The sequence below is a fragment of the Mobula birostris genome, chromosome 14, assembly GCF_030028105.1.
Source record: "Mobula birostris isolate sMobBir1 chromosome 14, sMobBir1.hap1, whole genome shotgun sequence".
Classification (NCBI taxonomy): Eukaryota; Metazoa; Chordata; class Chondrichthyes; order Myliobatiformes; family Myliobatidae; genus Mobula; species Mobula birostris.
The window spans coordinates 8,285,909-8,308,017 of NC_092383.1; the positions used below are offsets into that span (position 1 = coordinate 8,285,909).

At 44.3% G+C, this 22,109-nt stretch overlaps 1 protein-coding gene across 1 annotated transcript in view; it reads right to left on the reverse strand.

Annotated features, from left to right (window-relative positions):
• The window catches only part of itga11a (integrin, alpha 11a), a 217,425-nt gene that overhangs the window by 115,679 nt on the left and 79,637 nt on the right, over positions 1–22,109 (reverse strand). The window contains exons 5-7 of the mRNA XM_072278053.1: positions 12,671–12,785; positions 8,129–8,256; positions 6,900–7,048 (exon numbers count right to left, since the gene is read on the reverse strand). Coding sequence (XP_072134154.1) covers positions 6,900–7,048; positions 8,129–8,256; positions 12,671–12,785 — 392 coding nt within the window. The remainder of the gene's footprint in view (positions 1–6,899; positions 7,049–8,128; positions 8,257–12,670; positions 12,786–22,109) is intronic.

Consider the following 22,109-nt stretch of genomic DNA (forward strand, 5'->3'; position numbering starts at 1 on the left):
CATAATTCATTTACTTTGACTTCTTTGGCCAAACTTTTGCTTATTGGTTCCAACAACTCTTTTGGAACATTCCTGTGAAGTGCAAAGTTTTACTCTGTTGGAGGTGCTATATCAATGTAATTGTTATTGTCCTGGCCAACATTCTTTCTCCAACCTGCCAGCGGCTGTACTTCATTTGGAGTTTTAGGAGATTTTATATGTCACCAAAGACCTAAGCAAATTTCTACAGATGTACTGTGGAGACTGTTCTGACCGGTTGCATCACCATCTGGTATTCAAGTGCCAATGCAAAGGATCAGAGGGTTGTAAACTCATCCAGCTCCATCAATGGCAGCAGCCTCCCTGCCATCGAGGACATATTCAAAACGCAATGTTTCAAAGAGGTGGGATTCATCATGAAAGAACCTCACCATCCAGGGCATGCCATCTTTTCATTACTACCATCAGGGAAGAAGTACAGAAGCCTGAAGATGCACATTCAGAGCTTTAGGAGAAGCTTCATCCCCTCCACATCAGATTTCCGAATGGTCCAGGAACCCATGAAGACTACCTTAATATTTCTGCTTCCGCAGACTATCCAATTCAAGGTTTGATGTTGTGCATGAAGAGCCGCTTTTCTGAACACCACTGTTGTAACACATGGTTATTTGAGTTACTGTCACCTTCCTGTCAGCTTGAACCAGTTTAACCATTCTCCTCTGACCTCTCTCATTAACAAGGCATTTTTGCCAACAATACTACTGCTCACTGGATGTTTTCTGTTTTTTGCATCATTCTCTGTAAACTATAGGGACTCATGTGCATGAAAATCCCAGGAGATTAGCAGTTTCTGAGATACTCAAGCCACCCTTTCTGGCACCAGCAATCATTCCACAGCCAAAGTCACTTAGATCACATTTCTTCCCCATTCTGATGTTTGGTCTGAACAACAGCTGAACCTCTTGACCATGTCTGCATGCTTTTATGCATTGAGTTGCTGCCACAGGATTGGCTGAGTAGATATTTGCATTAATGAGCAGGAGGGCAGGTGTACCTAATGAAATGGTTGCTGATTTGTATATTTGAAGATATGACCTGAAGTGAGACCCAACAATAAAGGGTAAATAGGAAAGAAGACTCTCAAGCCAGTCATTATGACCATTGATTATCAGATCGCCAAAGAATTTGCAAGTTTAGCGTTGGTGAAAATGCTTGCAGTGAACTTTGGGAGTGTTTGCAATCCTGTGGTCGGGACATGTGTAGTACAGTTGCTGCTCTCAGCACTGTGGAATTTCCAAAGGAAGTGCAGATACACGCAGGTTTACTTTCGATCAAATCTCATGGTTCTCTCACTACTGAAAAATCTGCCTGCTCAGTGCCCGAATCCAGCAGAGAGACGATGGTTGGGCCTCTCAAATTGTCTTGGGGTTCCCTTGGTTAAGGAGGGTTGTGCAGGAACTTTGAGGAGGAATGTGTAGAAAGCAGCTAATGTCTACTTCTAAATGCCTACAACACGTGTTGGGAAGTGCAAGAGTCACAAAATGCTGCAGGAACTCAGCACGTCAGGCAGCATCTATGGAGAGGAATAAACCCCTCAGGTTCCCCTTAAATATTTCACCTTTTACCCTTTAGTTCTAGCCTCACCCAACCTAACAGAAAAAAGTTTGTTGAAATGCCTGAGTGAAGTCCTGAAGAAGGGTTTTGGTTCAAATCGTTGATTGTATACTCTTTTCCCATATCTGTTGCCTGAACAACTGTGTACCTCCAGCATTTGGTGTGTGTGTTGCTCTGCCTGATTGCAATTACCCTCTCTATATCCCTCATCATTTTGTATACCTCTAGCAAATCTTTCCTCAATCTTCTATACTTCATGGAGTAAAGTCCTAACCTTGTTCAACCTCTCCCTATGACCATTTTCCTCTCCACATCCCTGCAGGTTCTATCACTCACTTACATGCTGGGCTAATTACCCTTTGGAATGTGGTAGAAAGGTGAAGCATTGGGAAGATACCCACTTGGTGACATGGCGTAAGTGCCAGCTCCACAAAGATAGTGACGGAGGATGGGATTGAAACTGGGCTGTAGCAACTCTACCATTGTGCCATTGTAGAAGGTTGCCAAATTTCTTAAATGGCATTGCAGCAAAATCAGAGACAGCCCTAGAGTCATAAGAGTACTTCAGCACAGAAACAGGCCCTTTGGCCCATCTAGTCCATGTCAAACCATTAATCTGCCTAGTCCCATTGACCTGCATGCACTCTGACCATAATTCTCCATACACCTCCCATCCATGTACCTATCCAAACTGGGATGAAATGTTGCAATCAAACCCGTATCCACCGCTTCCAGTGGAAGCTTGTTCCGCACTATATCCACCCTCTGAGTGAAGAAGTTCCCCATCATGTTCTTTTAAACATTTCATCTTCCACACCTAACCCATTAGCTCTAGATGATTGACCAAAGTGTTGCTCTACCTTTTTGTTAGACGTGCTTTGTTATGTGACAATGATCACCAACCTGAGAGCATATCACCACACCTCCCTCCCCTAACAAGTAGCTTACCCACCACCTTAACACCAAATCAGGACTTTCATGGTCAGCTTCTGGGGAGTGTTGTAAACAGAAGGATCTAGTACTACATGAACATAGTTCTCTGGAAGTGACATCGCAGGCAGAAAGAGTGGTGAAGAAGGCATTTGGCGTGCTGGCCTTCTTCAGCCAGGGCACTGATTATAGACATGTACTGTATGTTGCAGTTGTGCATTTCTGTGCAAGAGTCTTGGGCATCCTAGATTTTTTTTATATGGTTTCAGGTCTCCACAGGACCCTGATCTCAACATCATTGAGGCTGTCTGGGATTACCCGGAGGGACAGAAGCAAGCGAGACAGCCAAAGTCTGAAGAAGAACTGCAGCAAGTTCTCCAAGATGCATGGAACAACCTCCCAGCTGATTTTCTCATAAAACTTCATACAGAGAACTGTGGAGAATTGATGCAGTTTTAAAGGCAAAGAGTAGTCTCGCTGAATATTGATGTGATTTAGTTTTTCACTGTTTACTGCTATTTACAGTACCTAAAATAAGTATTCAACCCCCCCCCCGGAAGTTTTCTTGTTTTACAACATTGAATCACAGTGGATTTAATTGGGATTTTTTGACACTGATCAACAGACAAAGACTCTTTTGTGTCAAAGTGAAAACAGATCTCTACAAAGTGATCTAAATTAATTACAAATATAAAACACTAAATATTTGATTGCATAAGTATTCACCTCCTTCAAGTCAGTATTTAGTAGATGCACCTTTGGCAGTGATTACGGCCTTGAGTCTGTGTGGATAGGTCTCTATCAGCTTTGCACATCTGGACACTGCAATTTTTCCCCATTCTTCTTTACAAAACTGCTCACACTGTGTCATATTGCATGGGGATTGTGAACGAGCAGCCCTCTTCAAGTCCAGCCACAAATTCTCAATTGGATTGAGGTCTGGACTCTGACTCAGCCACTCTGGGACATTAACTTTGTTGATTTTAAGACGTTCCTGTGTAGCTTTGGCTTTATGCTTGGGATTCATGGTCTTGTCTTGCTGGAAAACAAATCTTCTCCCAAGTCTTCGTTCTCATGCAGACTGCATCAGGTTTTCCTCTAGGATTTCCCTGTATTTTGCTGCATTCATTTTACCCTCTACCTTCACAAGCCTTCCAGGGCCTGCTGCAGTGAAGCTTCCCCACAGCATGATGCAGCCACCGCCATGCTTCACGGTAGGGATGGTGTGTTTTTGATGATGTGCATGTATGGTTTGCGCCAAACATGGTGTTTAGTCTGATGGCCAAAAAGCTCAATTTTGGTTTCGTCAGATAATAGGACCTTCTTCCAGCTGACTTCAGAGTCTCTCACATGCCTTCTGGCAAACTCTAGCCAAACTTTCATGCAAGTTTCTTTTTTCAACAGTATCTTTCTCTTTGCCACTCTCCCATAAAGCTGTGACTTGTGAAGCACCTGGACAGCAGTTTTAGAGCAGGGATTCCCATGGCATAAGAAAGGTTGGGAACCACTGGTTTAGAGGGATATTGCTCCTTCATGATACCCGGAAGGATAGCCAGTCATGCCAGGAAACATTTAGCCTTGTGGCCAGCAGTGCTATGGATGTCACCCACTTTCTGTATCTGGTGATGTAGTAGTTAAGCAGATAAACTAGTAGAAGGCCATTATGCCAAGACATGAGTTTGATTTTTACCATGCCAGCTGGGGAATTCAAGTAAAAATCTGGAATTAATGTCAGCCGTAATAATGGTAAACATAAAGCTATGGAATTGTCGTAAATACTCAGCTGGTTCATTAACGTCCTTCAGGGAAGAAAATCTGTTGCCCTAATCTGGTCTGGTCCCAATTTGGCTCCAACATGTCTGACTCAAGTTTATCATCAAATTCAGATGAAACTAAGACTCCTGAACCAGCATGAATAACCTCACTCACCGCAACACTGAACTGATTCCACAACCTATAGACTCACTTTCCAGGACTCTACAACTCATGTTCTCAGTATTTTAAATTTATTATTATTATCATTTGTTGTTTATATTTGCATTTGCACCGTTTGTCTTAATTTGCAGATTGGTTGCTTTGCGTATAATTTTCCTCGATTCTATTGTATTTCTTTGTGTTACTGTGAACGCCTGCAAGAAGGCGAACTTCTGGGTGGTGTATTGTGACATATAGTGCACTTACTCTGACAATAAATTTTCATTGAACTTTGAACTCTTACTTGTTTCTTTGGTTCTGAGGGAATTAAGGGTGAACAATAAATACTGGTGTTCCACCTCTCATGAACAAACGCGAATAAAATTAAATTGCCCAGCGATGTAGTTGGAATTTGAACTTCCAATTTCCACCTCTGAATCATTAATACTGAAGACTAACCATTATGCTACATTCAAAAAATAGGGAGTAGATATTTTAGGGGCAAAGAACATAGGAGTGACTAACAGATAGAACTTCTCTAGCACTCTGGGCTTCAGATTCAGATCCAGATTAGCTTAATGTCATAAACAAGATTCAATGCAATTTTTTGCTGGTGTGAAGCTCACACAGTAAACAGTATAACAATTTCAAAGTTAACAATTAGAAAAATCTTTGAAGCTCTAATTAGCCGACTGGAACATGCCTAATACGAGGGGGCATAATCTTTAGGTGACTGGAGGATGAGAGATGACTTGATAGAGGTGTGTACGGTGATAAGAGGCATAGATCGAATGGACAGTCCATGATTTTTTCCCAGGGCAGATATGGATGATAGGAGGGGCCATAATTTAAGGTGATTGGAGGAAAGTATGGGGGGGGGGGTGAATGTCAGAGGTAGCTTTTTTTACGATGAGAGTGGTGAGAGTGAGGGACGTGCTGCCAGGGGTGGTGGTAGAGGCAGATACATTAGGGACAGCGATGGAGGCAGAGTTGGATAGCAGTAAAAGGCAACTCCTTTGTTTGCATCTTCGGAAACAGCTCGATTTCCATCTTCAATATCTTTGTTTTTCCCTTTCAGGATTCTTTTGACCTGGAGTTACATGATGACTTCGTTTCTTTGTGGGAATGGGAGCCGTTCTTGGGGTTTCAGGACTGGCTGTTATTCAGCACGCCAGTGTTTTGGCCTGAGAGTCTGGCTCGTATTTGGAAGCCTAAGATCTTGGGGCTCTGGAGATGGGCGGATCGAGGGTCGGTATCATGGCAGGAGACCCATGTGTCATTGAGGGAGTCAGAAAATCTTCTGCTGTGTGCCCGAAGACCCGAGATCTTTGCGATTTTCAGGCACAGAGCTTGAAAAAAGCGACGTAACAGGGATTTAACATCGTAGACCAGGGATTTGTTTGTTATGTCTCCCTGCTTGCTGGGAAAATGGAGACACCTCCCTCTCCCTTATTAGGGAGAGAGAGAACCTGTGGCATGTCGAATGCTGGTGTGAAATGTGAAGTCTCTGGGGTAACTGCAAGTCTGTGTCTTTGCTGTTGCCTTGTCCATGTTTGAGTGCGATGCTTGCTTTTTTTTGCCGGTGGGGGGAGGGGGGGATTGTTGTTCTCTGCCACTTATGCGTGGGAGGGGGAAACTGGAGGGGGACTTTGGGGTTCTCACGTTTGGCTGTCGTTCATTCTTTGGGGCACTTCTCTGTTTTCGTGGATGTTTGAAAAGAAAAAGCATTTCAGGATGTATATTGTATACATTTCTCTGACATTAAATTGGATCTTTCAACCTTTGAACCTTTGGCTTTTCGGAAACATTTAGATAGGCACATGGATGATAGAAGAATGGAAGGCTGTGTAGGAGGGAAGTGTTAGATTGATTGTATAGTACAATACCGTGCAAAAATCTTAGCTACGACACCTAAGACTTTTGCTTAGTACTGTATCTACTAAATGCTTCCCAACATTAACAAAAACTTAAGACTCACTGTTTCAAGGGCAAATAAAGAGAAGATGGAGATGGACGTCCTTCCACCACGCTTCAAATCTAATCAAAATTAACCCTCACAGGAAATGATATAAAAAACAGCACAGTGCAAAAGTCTTAGGCACCCTAGCTAATATGTGGCTAAGACTTTTGCAGCGTACTGTAGGTTAAAAGGTGGACACAACATTGTGGGCCAAAGGGTCTGTGTTTTTCTGTGATGCTCTGTGTTCTATGGAACATTAAGTACCTTTTCAAATGTGTTCCTTGCAGTGTCTCATGTAGTTCATGTAGAAATGTTTGCCTTCACCCAAGCATTAGGAATAGGTTGCAAAGGGAGCAATCCAGTATAAGTAAACTGGAAAGACTACTTGATGCCAGGAGCTATCACTAGACAGGTTATGGGGTTCATATGGTTCCTGCCATTGAATTGTAACCATCTGCTCTTGAAATAGGTGGAGGGTAGATAGTAGCTAGTTCCCTGTTACCGTGCAATCTCGATGCCATGAGCCGTGTTGGTCTCTGTCCCTCCTCGCTGTTCAATGCTCCGTGCAGCTTTGACCACATCTGTAACAGACTTGTAGTCCCTCAGCTCAAACTCGTGAACTGCCGTCTCCCCGTATTGCACGATTCCCAGCTACAGAGCAAAAACACCAGGGATAAGAACACTGTGCATTCCACATTCCACTCAACAGACGCTGCCTGGCCCTTCCCATTGCACCATTCACCCGAGTTTCCTACTCCAGTCACCCCAGTTTCCTACTCCAGTGCTCAGTAAAGTGGGTCCCGCCCTATTCTGGGTGCACAGCTGGTCAGTGGTTTGCAGGTGGAGCATCGCCAGGGTCAAGTTACCGCAGGACATGGAACTGAGGTCAGTGTGAGGGTGTTTCACATACAGTTCTCCACTCTTCACCCTGATGTTCAGCTATTAAAGAGATCTTCAATAAACAAGAAGGTGGCATCCATCATTAAGGACCCTCACCTTCTGGGACATGTCCTCTTCTCATTTCTATCATCACAGAGGAGCTACGGGAGCCTGAAGGCTCACAGCCAACATTATTAGGATAGCTCCTTGGCCTCTGCCATCAGATTTCTGAATGGATCATGAACACATAAACACTACCCTTTTCATCTTTTTTTGCATTCTTTATTTTGTTATTTATAGTAATATTTTAGTCTTACACCATATTGCTGAACCAAGACAAAAAAAAATCATGACATCTGTTAGTGATCATAAACCTGATTCTGATTCTGACATTGCGAGCAGTTCTGGATGCAGACTCCAGGAAGAATGTGGCAGCGTTAGGGAGATTTGAGATTAGTGAGGGAGATTAAAGATTCACCAGGATGTTGCTTAGAACGGAGGGTTTATTTTCACTGCAATGTAAGAAGCCAAGGGAGGGTTATGAAAAGTGTTTTGAAGTGCTTACAGTGCAGTTCCTGAGTGACTGATGGGCCCTTCCATGTCTATTGCTACTTACCACAGACCTGTTGTCTCCAGTTAATGACTCTCCTTCCATTCCCCCCACTCACAATTTACTCACCCTATGGTTTTGAACTCCCTCCATCAAATTTCTCCTGAACTGCCTCTGCTCTAAGGCAGAAGCCCCTCGATGTGTGAGGGGTTGACATGGCGACAAGTGACAAGCCCCACTGTCTGGACGAGCCAAAGCCCAATTTATTACAAGAGAAAGGAGCAGCCCCCAGTGCTACTCACCCGTATTTGGCCAGGTCCAATGTAAAACTTCTTCAGAATGTTTATCAGGAAATTCTGGACTTCATACCAAGGATAAATGCTATTGGAGCCATCCAAAACGATCACAATGTCCATGTACGTCTCGCAGCCTGTGGGAAAGAAACAACTGAAGTTCAAGGTCATGCTGTCTGTTGGCTAATCAGGTGCCTCTCTAAACTGCAAATGCAGGCCAGTCATACAGAATACTGGATAGACCACAACTACTGGCATCTGCTCCCACATGAAGCTGCAATCAACTCGATGGGCTGAGTAGCATCATTCTATGCTGCAACCATTTGGTGACTAGAGCATTGCGCCCAACTCTGGACACACACTATAGGAAGGAGGTTAAGATCCCACGGTGGGTGTGAAAAAGGTTTTACGGCGTGCAGGACTTCAGATGAACGTCAGACATAGGCACAATCTTAATGAAGCTTCTCCTGGAAGCAATGCACCTACTTGCAGTTATGCATCACCCTCTGTGAGAGAGTTCCCCCTCACATCCTTTTACATCTTTCCCCTCATCCTTTAATGTTTGCTGTCTAGTTTTTGATTCTTTTTCATTGGGAGAAAGATTGCAGCAACTTCTGTACCATTATCCCTGAGTTGTCTGTCTTTTTTTTAAATTATTCAGTACAGGGGTTGGGATGTTATGTTGAAGTTGCTATTGAGGCCTAATTTGGAGTATTGTGTGCAGTTTTGGTCATCTGCCTACGGGAAAGATGTAAATAAGATTTAAAGAGTACAGAGAAAACTAACAAGGATGTTGCTGGGACTGGAGGTCCTGAGTTATAAGGAAAGATCGAATAGGTTAGAACTTTATTCCCTAGAATGTAGAAGATTGAGGGGAGATTTGATAGGGGTATACAAAAGTATGAGTTGTATGGGGTAGAATAAATGCAAGCAGGCTTTTTCCACTGAGGTTGGATGAGATTACAACCAGAGGTCATGGGTTAAGGGTGAAAGGTGAAATGTTGAAGGGAAACATGAGGGAAAACTTCTTCACTCAGAGGGTGGTGAGAGTGTGAAATGAGCTGCCAGTGCAAGTGGTGGATGTGATTTCAATTTCCATGTTTAAGAGAAGTTTGGATAGTTGTACAGATGGGAGGGGTATGGTGGGCTCAGTTCTGGGTGCAGGTCAATGGGACTAGGCAGTTTAAGTCGTTCAGCATTGACTTTATGGGTTGAAGGGCCTGTAGTTTTCTAAGACTGTATAAACTTTTGGACAGTGGCTGGAATTGAATCCTGGTTGCTGGTGCTGTAATGTGTTATGCTAACTGCGATGCATTCATGTCTTTGCAGTAACGAAAGGCGGGAGGACTCAGTCACCAGTTTGGCACACACTTTCAGAAGGCAGATTAAAGTTCCAGACAAATGGGTGACAGAAACACAAGAGATTCTACAGATGCCGGAAATCCAAAGCAACACACACAAAAACTCAAGGAACTCAGTAGATCAGGTAGAATCTATGGAAATGAATAAATCGTCAATGTTTCAGGCCAAGAACCTTCATCAGGACTGAACAAGAAAGGGGATGATGCCAGAATAAAAAGGTGGGGGGGGGGGAGGGAGGGAAGGGAGACAGTCAGAAGGTGAAGGGTGAAGCCAGGTGGGTGGGAGAGATAAAGGGTTGGAGAGGAAGGAATCTGATAGGAGAGGAGAGTGGAACGTAGGAGAAAGGGAAAGGGGAAGGGCACCCAGGGGAGGTGATAGGCAGGTGAGAAGAGGCAAGAGGCCAGAGTGGGGAATGGAAGAAGAGCGGAGGGGGAGGGAATTTTTTTTACTGGAAGGAGAAATCAATATTCATGCCATCAGGTTTGAGGCTACCCAGATGGAATATAAGCTGTTGCTCTTTCACCTTGAGGGTAACCTCATCATGGCACAAATGGAGGCCTTGGACCGACATATTGGAATGGGAATGAGAATTGGAATTAAAATGTTTGGCCATCGGGACGTTCTGCTTTTGGCGGATGGAGCGGAGGAGCTTGACGAAGTAGTCCCCCAATTTACGGTGGGTGTCACCAATATAGAGGAGGCTGTATACTAATTGAGAGCACCAGACACAGCAGGTTCTCAGGCGAAGCATTGCCTCATCTGGAAGGACTGTTTGGGGCCCTGAATTGAGGTGAGGGAGGAGGTGCCCATAAAGACTTACTGAACGTTCCCATACCAAAAGCCATGGATGAACCAGGAGGTAGGTCGTCTGCTGAAGGCTAGATCTGTGGCATTTAAGTCTGGTAACCCAGGCCTATACCAGAAAACCAGGTATGATTTGCGGAGGACTATTTCAAGGGCGAAGAAACAATTTCAAATGAGGTTGGAGGCGACATCGGATGAATGGCAACTCTGGCAGGGTTTGCAAGACATTACTTCCTACAAAATGAAACCCAATAGCATAAATGGCAGCGATGCTTCAGAACCAGATGAACTCAATGTCTTCTATGCTCGTATTGAAAGGGAGAACACAACTACAGCTGTGAAGATCCCTGCTGCACCTAACTATCCTGCGATCTCTGTCTCAGAGGCCAAAGTTAGACTGTCTTTAAAGAGAGTGAACCCTCGCAAGGCGGAAGGCCCCAATGGAGTACTTGGTAAGGCTCTGAAAACCTGTGTTAACCAACTAGTGGGAGTATTCAAGGACATTTTCAACCTCTCACTGCTATGGGCGGAAATTCCCACTTGCTTCAAAAAGGCCACTATTATACCAGTGCCTAAGAAGAATAATGTAAGCTGACTGAATGACTATCACCCGGTAGCACTCACATCGACAGTGATGAAATGCTTTGAGAGGTTGGTCATGACTAGACTGAACTCCTGCCTCAGCAAGGACCTGGACCCATTGCAGTTTGCCTGTCGCCACAATAGGTCAACGGCAGATGCAATCTCAATGGCTCTCCACATGGCTTTAGACCACCTGGACAACACAAACACCTAAGTCAGGATGCTGTTCATCGGCTATGGCTCAGCATTTAATGCCGTCATTCCCACAATCCTGATTGAGAAGTTGCAGAACCTGAGCCTCTGTACCTCCCTCTGCAATTGGATCCTCGACTTCCTAACCGGAAGACCACAGTCTGTGCGGATTGGTGATAACATATCCTCCTCACTGACGATCAACACTGGTGCACCTCAGGGGTGTGTGCTTAGCCCACTGCTCTACTCTCTACATACACGTGACTGTGTGGCTAAGCATAGCTCAAGTACCATCTATAAATTTGCTGATGATACAACCATTGTTGGTAGAATCTCAGGTGGTGACAAGAGGGCATACAGGAGTGAGATATGCCAACTAGTGGAATGGTGCCACAGCAACAACCTGGCACTCAACGTCAGTAAGACAAAAGAGCTGATTGTGGACTTCAGGAAGGGTAAGACGAAGGAACATATACCAATCCTCATAGAGGGATCAGAAGTGGAGAGAGTCATCAGTTTCAGGTTTCTGGGTGTCAAGATCTCTGAGGATCTAACCTGGTCCCAAAATATCGATGCAGTTATAAAGAAGGCAAGACAGCAGCTATACTTCTTTAGGAGTTTGAAGAGATTTGGTATGTCAACAAATACACTCAAAAACTTCTATAGATGTACCATGGAGAGCATTCTGACAGGTTGCATCACTGTCTGGTATGGTGGGTGGGGAGGGGGCTGCTGCACAGGACCAAAAGAAGCTACTGAGGGTTGTAAATCTAGTCAGCTCCATCTTGGGTTCTAGCCTACAAAGTACTCAAAACATCTTCAGGGAGCAGTGTCTCAGAAAGGCAGCATCCATTATTAAGGACCTCGAGCACCCAGGGCTGCCCTTTTCTCACTGTTACCATCAGGTAGGAGGTACAGAAGCCTGAAGGCACACACTCAGCAATTCAGGAACAGCTTCTTCCCCTCTGACATCCGATTCCTAAGTGGACACTGAACCCTTGGACACTACCACACTTACTTTAATACACAGTATTTCTATATATATATATTGTAATTGATTTAGCTATTAATTAATTAATTAATTATTATTTCTCTTCTATCTTCTGTATTGCATTGAACTGCTGCTGCTAAGTTAACAAATTTCATGCCACATGCCGGTGATAATAATCTTGATTCTGAGGTGAACGGGAAGGTGTAATACTTTGGCCGCTTGCAGGGATAAGTGGCGGGAGGGAGATTGGTGGGGAGGGTGGCATGATAGGAGTGAAAAAGCCTTTTCTACTCAGAGAGTGGATAGATTGTGGAACTCAGTGTCTGTAAGGCCAATGTAAACCAATCAACTTCTAGTAGATCTTGGACAGATACTTGAGAGGGAATAAGTTACAGGGCAATAGGGTTAGGGTTAGGGGAGGGGAGTGAGGCTGATAGATTGCTCATAGCCCACACAGACCTAAAAGGCGGAAGTGAAGGGCTCCTTCACTGTCACAGCCCTTCTATGACTCTGTGAGGATTTGTATCCTTCCCCTCCATCTGGGAGAGCATTAGGCCAGACACCACATTGTCTTAACCGCTAAAAACAGGAATGGAATATGATGGGGATGGTTATCGTACGCTGGATGGCTGGTGCGAAGGCCCGTGCACTTTTGAAGTTGGAGCTGATCTTGCAGCAGATGCCGGTGCTGTAGTAGGAGCTTCCACACTCGTGAGACCAGAGCGGCCCGCAGGTCTGTGGAGAAAGCAGGAAACCAAGGGCACAGTTGTTACCTTTTGTAACTTCAAACATTAAACTATTCAAATGGAGACATGGGAGTCTGAAATGTTTTACTTTCAGTGAGGTGCGCATGTATGCAATTCACGTATTTAAACGCATAACCCATAATAAATTATTTTAACTGAACAAGAATGCTTAATCAACTAATATATACAGTATATGAGATTACTCAAATATTACTAAAATATTAAATATGGAACAATAGTTAGCACCTAGTTTAGAGCACTGACACTTTATACAAAGATGCCGTCTTCCAGCCTCATCACTGTTGCTAATGGTAGCATTGAATTTGCTGCAAATCTCACGGATGCTCATGAGATTAACTGAATGCCCCACGTCTGGCTTCCAGGACCCCCCTGATGTTAATCAATCCACACTGGTGTTCCTGGTTCCAGTTGCCAACCAATCAGGCTTCTGGAATTCACTTCCTAAACTTTCCCACAACACACACACACACACACACACACACACACACACACACACACACACCCACACCCACACACACGCACACACCCACACACACACACACACGCACACACACATACACTCATTTTCTCTCTTTATCTCTCCCTTCTTTTTCTCACACACATTTAGTCTCTCTCCTTTGCTCATATTCACTCTCTCTCTTTCTCACACTCATATCTCTCTATCTTTCTCACACACTCACTCTCTCTTTCTCTTGCACACATTCTCTTCCTTCCTCTCTCTGTCATGCACTCACTCTTTCTTTCACGCGCCCACTCCCTCTCACTCACTCTTTCGCTCACACACATACTTTCTCACACACTCATTCTCTTCCTCTGTCTGTCGCATACTCACTCTCTCTTTCTCTGTCCTGTCTCTTTCTTCTTTAAGAAGGTCCTTAATACCAGCAGCTCTGACCAAGTTGTCAAACAGTTGCTACAAAGCCTCCTTACATAGCCTATTTGAGCACACTCCTATGAAGCACTTTGGGGAATTTATTGCTCTCTCAAAGGCACTACATAAATGCAAGTTGTAATTTTGTCAAATAACTGCAGTGAAAACCTTTGAAAATAAAATTAAAGTATTCTTCTATAATAACCAAACAATTAATTCAAATTAAATAAATGAGAACAAGAGAAGGTGACAGACAATGATAATGTCTTTGTGAGTGTCTGCAAGGTATTAGGTGCGTGGCCTTTGTTTTTAATGGGGGCTTGCTTTCAGAACTTCTGTGAATGTTGGGTCAGAGCCAATTCCAAAGTCTTTTCTCATCATTTCCATCTCTGAAAGCAAACACATGACAGAGGTTGTAAGCCTCGTGGGAAAGATAGCTGGCCCCAGCCTCCTTCACGAGACTGCTGCTGACTGCAAGCAATCCTAGACCTCAATTTAATTACCAGTATCACACGAAACCACGAACTGCTCCTTTGGCTTCTGCGCAGATATTTAGGGTCTTCCAGAGACAGTACATCATTGGAACCTTATTGTCATAAATACGTACATATTGTATATACAGCTAAGGTGCCTACGACTTTTGCACAGTACTGTATATTGGTTAGAACAGGTAGGTGGTTGGGAAACAGACACGTAAGAATATTTAGCTTTGTATTAGCTCAAGTAGTATTCAGTGTTACTTGGTAACTGGAAAGATATAAAATACAGTACTGTGCAGAAGTCTTAGGCACCCTAGCTATGTACATGTGCCTAAGACTTTTATACAGTATAGTACTACAGAAGATCTTTCTTGTTTATCTAACCTGTCAATAACTAAATGCTAACAACAGGAATTCTGCAGATGCTGGAAGTTCAAGCAACACACATCAAAGTTGCTAGTGAACGCAGCAGGCCAGGCAGCATCTCTAGGAAGAGGTACAGTTGACATTTCAGGCCGAGACTCTTCGTCAGGACTAACTGAAGAAAGAGTTAGTAACTCCCTTATATTTATAGCTAGGCTGCCTAAGACTTTTGCACAGTAATGTAAACAAACAACTGACATGAATGATAAATCTATCTGAGATTGTTTCGCATTTCATCCTCCATGAGGGGTGTTGGGCACGATATTGCAACCTCTCTCATTCTTGCTCGAGAATCAAAATACTGCAGATGTTGGGAACCTGAAATAAAAATAGAAACCGCTGCAAGCACTCAGCAGATCAGCCAGCCTCTGTGGAAAGAGAAACTGAGCTAACATTTCAGGTTGAAGTGTTTTTTTCCACTGAGGTCTGGGTGGGTCATCAACTTAACTCTTTCTTTTTGTTCCTTTGGATGTAGAAGGTTGAGGGGCGATTTGATTGAGGTAGACCAAATTATGAGGGGCATAGATAGGGCAAATGCAAACAGGCTTTTTCAAATGTTGTTGGGTGGGACTTCAACCAGAGGTCATGTGTTAGGGTGAAAGGTGAAAAGTTTAAGGAAAAATTGAGGGGAAACTTCTTCGCTCAGAGGGTGGTGAGAATGTGGAACAAGCTGCCAGCATAAATGGTGCATGCAAACTTGATTTCAACATTCAAGAGAAGTTTGGATAGGTACGTGGATGGAAGGGCTATGAAACTTGTGCAGGTAGATGGAAGGAGGCAGTTTAAATGGTTTCAGCATGGACTAGATGGTCTGAAGGGCCTGTTTCTGTGCTGTACTTTTCTACGACTCTATGACTATCCACGGACGACACCCGACCTGACGAGCACCTGCTGATTTTGTTTCCCAGATTCCGATGTTTTCCTGGAATCACTTTTCCAGTGAAGGAAAACCAGCGGAGTGGAAGGAGAAGGAATTTCTGCCAAGAGACTTTATTTGGAAGCAACTTTTGGGAATCCCTTTTGGATGAACAATTACATGAAACTGCATTTTCGGACTGAAACTGTCAGTGAGAGGAGAAGTCCCACTCGTTCTTAGGTCATTGCCAAAGCTGGACTGTTGTTAATCGGCCGTGGAGGGAGGGTAATGCAGCCCAGTCCTGGGGCGGCATCCCTTGAATTTAGAATTTATTTAAGTCTTACATCCATCTCACAACGTGAGGGACTAAAAATCTTGGCGTTATGACTCTGTTGCAATGTACAGACATTGTCAATGTAATGACTTGAGGTCAGTAACTGGTCACTAACTGGGAACAGAGGAACTGATTGACCTGTCCTCTATCAACCACCCAGTCCTACCAATCGAGGTCAACTAATCCACAGCAGATGCACTTAAGGCAGCAAACTGGATACAGATTGTACTGTTCGTTATGTGCCATGTCGTATGTCGTGGGTGATCGTGGTCTTTCCATGACCATGACTGTTCTTGGCATTTTTTTTCTACGGAGGAGTTTGCCAGCATCTTCTTCTGGGCAGTGTCTTTACAAGACGGATGACCCCAGCCATTACCCCTATTCTTCAGAGATTGTCTGTGGTCGCATATCCAGGACTTGTGATATGTGCCAGGTGCTCATAAGACCTTTCATCATCTGCTCCTGTGGTTTCATGTGACCCCGCTTATTAACTGGGAGCAGAGGAATTGGTTGACCTGTCCTCTTTCAACCATCCAGTGCTAAGCAGGTGCTACACCTTGCCCAAGGGTGACCTGCAAGCTAGCAGAGGGAACGAATACCTTACACCTTCTTTGGTAGAGATGTATCCCCAGCCCACCACCACTATCTCATAATTTTGTATATGTCTACTTAATTCCCCCTCATTCTCCTACCCTCCAGGGAATAAAGTCCGAACCTGTTCAGCCCTTCTCCATAACTCGGCTCCTCAAGTCCTGGCAAAATCCATGTGAAATTTCTCCGCAGTCTTTCATTCTTATTGATATCTTCCCTGTAGGTAGGGGACCAGAACTACACACAATACAGGGAGGGAAGGAGCAATTTACAGCTCCTTTGATAGAGACATATCTTCACCTCACCACTCTGTGTACTGTATAGTGTACAGGACAGACTGCATAGTAACCTTTTTGAGAGTATGTGCTCAATTTGGCGATAATATTCCGAAGAATTCTATCATTGCCATAGTAATTTTGAGCAGAGATTATCACTGATTGTCCTGTTTATTTATGTTAAGTCGTTGTTTTACTATCATTAAAAGCATAACAGAGATAGATTGAAATGTGATGTATATAAATGCAAATGGGTGGGTTAGTAAGTTTGTGGATGTTACCAAGATTGGTGGAGTTGTGGATAATGTGGAAGACTGGCAAAGAATACAGCACAATTTAGATCAGTTGCAGATATGGGAACAGAAATCCCAGATGGAGTTTAATCTGGGATTTGCAAATGCAAGGAGACAGTATACGGATACTTAACATTGTTCCTGAGCAGACAGAGCTTGAGATCCAAGTTCATTATCTCCTTTTATGGAAATGTTTGTTTGATGATGAACTTCAATAAAAAATAAATTTAAAAAAGACAGCTACACAGGTCGATACGGTGGTCAAGAAGGCTTACAGAATGCTTTCTTTTATTAGCTGATGCATTCAGATCGAAAGTCAAGAGGTTATGTTACAACATTATAAAACTGGATAGGCCACATCTGAAGTATTCTATACAGTTCAGGTCAGCCCGCTATAGGAAGGATGTTGAGGCTTTGGAGAGGGTGCAGATGAGATTTACAGTATGCTGCCTGGTTCAGAGGGCTTGTGCTTTCATGAGAGGCTGGGAAAGCTTGGGTTGTTTTCTCTGGAGCGCCGGAGGCTGAGGGGAGAATTCAATCAAGGTTCATGAGAGGCATAGATAGTGCCTGTTTCCCAGGGTTGAAATGTCAAATGCCAGAGGGCCTACATTGAAGGTGAGAGGGGGTGGGCTCAAGGGAGATGTGAGGGGTAAGTTTTTTACCCGGAACGGTGGATGCCTAGAATGCACTGCCTGGTGTGGTGGTAGAGGCAAGTCTTCGGAAGGCTTTAAGAGACATTTAGGGGACAGACATGGATGTAAGGAAATGGAGGGCTATGGACATGGTGTAGGTAGGAGGGATTAGTGTTTGGGTGTTTTTGATTTGTGTTTTAGCTGGATTAGCTCAACATTGTGGGCCAAATGGCCTGTTCTTGTGCTGTACTGTTCTATGTTCTAAATAAATGAAGCATTTTAGCAAACTTGTTCAAAATTATTAGTTATAATCTTTTAACAAAACAGTTGGAAAAAAACCATAATTTCTACATTATATCATTATTCCCACCATTGACTGTTCAAATACCAGGTCTGTGAGGATTTCAGAACATATCATCCAACATCATGTGTTCTCACAAATATCTAGCTGGCACCAAGCTGGTGTGAAACAATTCCTGTGAAAACATCTCATTGCTCTTGGGTTGTAAAAAATAATTTACTGCTTTATGTGACAGTAAAGATAATCATTGTGCACCTTTTAACTAACGGAGAGATTTAAAGGATTGAGGGGTGGCACTGCATGCCTAGTGCCAACAAAGGTTTTGTGCATGCCACCTTGGACACACTTGCCATAGGTTTACCACCCCTGGCAACCCGAGGTCTGGGACTATTCTAAATTGTGAGAAGTTCTATGGATGGTATACTAAATTATGAGGGGTACAGACAGGGTAAATGCATACTGGCTTTTTCCACTGAGGTCTTGGTGAGACTTGAACAAGATGTCATAGGTAATGGGTGAAAGGTCGAATATACTGTATAAGGCAGTGGTCCCCAACCACCGGGCCGCAAGGCATGTGCTACTGGGCTGCAAGGAAACGATATGAATCAGCTGCACCTTTTCCTCATTCCCTGTTGCGCACTGTTGCACTTGAACATAGGGTTGCCAACTGTCCCATATTTGCCGGGACATCCCGTATGTTGGGCTAAATTGGTTTGTCCCATACAGGACCGCCCTTCTCCCGTATTTCCCCCGCTAAGGTAGAGCGTTCCTATGAAACCTTTCGTGCCAAAATGGTGTAAAACAAAGAAGCAATTACCATTAATTTATGTGGGAAAAATTTTTGAGTGTTCCCAGACCTAAAGAATAACCTACCAAATCATACCAAATAACACATAAAACCGAAAATAACACTAACATGTACAGGAATGATATGATAAATACACAGCTTATATAAAGTAGAAATAATGTTTGTACAGTATAGTTGGGAAGATTAAGCTAAAACCGATTTGTGGAAAAAAAAATCGGCACATATGCGCACACAGGTGCCCACGCAAGGCTTCGTTGTCATGGTAGTCTTTTTGGGGTAAACACAAGTGTCCCGGGATTTGACTGCTACTTTTGTCCCTTGTTTGGGAGTGAGAAAGTTGGCAACACTAACTGTAAAAGACATGTTGAGGTCAGTTTAACCCTACTTGAGCACCCCTTCCCCGCAACCCCCCCCCCCCCCCGGGTTGGCCGGTCCACAAGAATATTGTCAATATTAAACCTGTCCGTGGTGCAAAAAAGGTTGGGGACCCCTGGTATAAGGGGAACCTGAGGGGATCTTCTTCACTCAGAGGGAAGTGCGAATGTGGAAGTTCGATTGCGACATCTAAGACATGTTTGGATAGGTACATGGATGGGAGGGGTATGGAGAGCTGTGGTTCAGGTTTGAGTTGACGGTACTAGAGAGAATAACAGCTTAGCAAGGACCAGAGGGGCTGAAGAGTCAGCTTCAGAGTTGTAGTGCTCTCTCAACGACTCTAGGTGCAAGTGTCTATGCTTTCTCACTCTGGGTTTATTCGCTGGAGTTGCCACCGTAACTTGAAGGAGGTCCTGAGCCCAGCAACAGAAGGGAATGTGAATGAATCCATGTCACACAAGACGAACTCATCCTGCCCATTGTACCTCAGCTGAATCCCCTGGAATATCTATCATGCTTCACTACACCCCAACTCTCTACAGTACTGAAACCTTTTCATCTTTGAGTATATATCCAAGTTCCACCTCCCCTTCCTCTCAGAGAGTATATTTCAGGTTATGACAAAGCAGTGGGTAAATCATTGCTCCCCTTCTGCCAAATGGATCACTTGGCTGGACATTTAAACACGAACTCCCTGTTTATTAAGTCTCCTGCCAGTGGGAACAACTTCTACCATCTCTCCGGAAAATTGATTTTCAAACGCCTTATGCATGAACACACAACTACTCCCTCTCAAACACACAGAGAGACATGCAAACCACCCCCCAACAAACAAACAAACAAACACACACACACACACACACACACACACACAACTGATCTCAGACATACAACTGCTCCCTCTCAAACACACACACAGACATTCAAGACAACCCCTCTCCCAAAACCCCCCCCACACACGGCACAGAGGCAACTGATCTCTTACACACAATCGTTCCCTCACGCTCACAGAAGGTCACACATGGACACCCGTCTCACACACACACACACACGCACAAATCACTTTGCACACCAACATTAATGCGTACACGCACAAGCCCACACATGTACATACACATTTACACCCACCCACCCACCTCCAACCAACCCCACACATGCAAAACTCCCTACTCCAATCCACCGACACCAACAAACACACTTGCACAAAGAAGCATAGAGATGCACACTCATCAGCTAGGGTTAACACCAGTTTTAGCTAATATTAGTACAACTGGCTTCCTCTGTCTGGTTCGGGAGCCTTGACAGATTAAATAATAAATATTGAAGAGAAATAAAGAGCAGAAAAGGTTGGAAACAAATGCCCTGCACTGAAGCCAATTGGACTTTGGGAAAGATTCCTAACCACATCCGAGTGGGCCCGTTGTTAAAGGCAGCAGTGGGGTGTTGCTGAGACACGGTCTGAACATAGTCTGAACATAGTCTGAACACAGTCTGAACATAGTCCGAACACAGTCCGAACACAGTCTGAACACAGTCCGAACACAGTCTGAACACAGTCTGAACATAGTCCGAACACAGTCTGAACACAGTCCGAACATAGTCTGAACACAGTCTGAACATAGTCCGAACACAGTCCGAACACAGTCTGAACACAGTCCGAACACAGTCTGAACACAGTCCGAACACAGTCTGAACACAGTCCGAACACAGTCCGTACACAGTCTGAACACAGTCTGAACACAGTCCGAACACAGTCCGAACACAGTCTGAACACAGTCTGAACACGGTGCGAACACAGTCTGAACACAGTCCGAACACAGTCTGAACACAGTCTGAACACAGTCCGAACACAGTCTGAACACAGTCTGAACACAGTCTGAACACAGTCCGAACACAGTCTGAACACAGTCTGAACACAGTCCGAACACAGTCCGCACACAGTCTGAACACAGTCTGAACACAGTCCGAACACAGTCCGAACACAGTCTGAACACAGTCTGAACACAGTCCGCACACAGTCTGAACACAGTCTGAACACAGTCCGAACACAGTCCGAATACAGTCTGAACACAGTCTGAACACAGTCTGAACACAGTCCGAACACAGTCTGAACACAGTCTGAACACAGTCCGAACACAGTCTGAACACAGTCCCCGTTGAAAGTACAGTGTGTGTTGAGCAGTGGCACAGCTGTAGTCAGCCTGCAGCACCAGCTGTTATACCTAGCTCCCTTCCCCCTTGGGTCAGGAGACAAACAGCTCAGTGGAGGCTGAGCTCCCATTTGTTTATGCGAGCAGCTCTTACCAGGAGCATTTTTATCGAGCCAACGCACATTCCACAGTGCACTGCAGCCAGTGAGGGTTTCTGGTGCTGAATTGAATGGAGTCCTGCCGAAGTGTGTGCACTGCAGGATCCAGGCAATATGACCGTCATCATCATTATGTGCCGTGTCGTATGACATCATCATTATGTGCCATGCTGTATGATGTGGGCGATCATGGTCTTTACCATGACCATGATTGTTCTTGGAAAGTTTTTCTACAGAATTGGTTTGCCATTGCCTTCTTCTGGGCCGCGTCTTTACAAGACAGGCGACCCCAGCCATTATCGATACTCTTCAGAGATGGTCTGCCTCGTGTCAATGGTCACATAACCAGGACTTGTGATGTACATCAGCTGCTCGTACGACCATCCACCACCTGATCCTTTGGCTTCATGTGACCCTGATCAGGGTTGCTAAGCAGGTGCTACACCTTGCCCAAGGGTGACCTGCAGGCTAGCAGAGGGAAGGAGCACCTTGCACCCCCTTTGGTACAGGTGAATCTCCATCTTGCCACCCAGTCTGATGATGAATAGATAATGGGTTGGCATGGCAGCTTTGGGGTCAGTGGTGGAATTGAATTTGGGTTGCTGGTATTGTATTATCATTATGATAACTGCAGTGTTATGGTGCCACCATTCTGCATAGTCTTTCCTCAAATTGTAACCTCCAAATATTAGTGTGTCAATATAAACTCAATGGCCTCTCTAGTAGGAGTCTCCTCTACCTAAAAA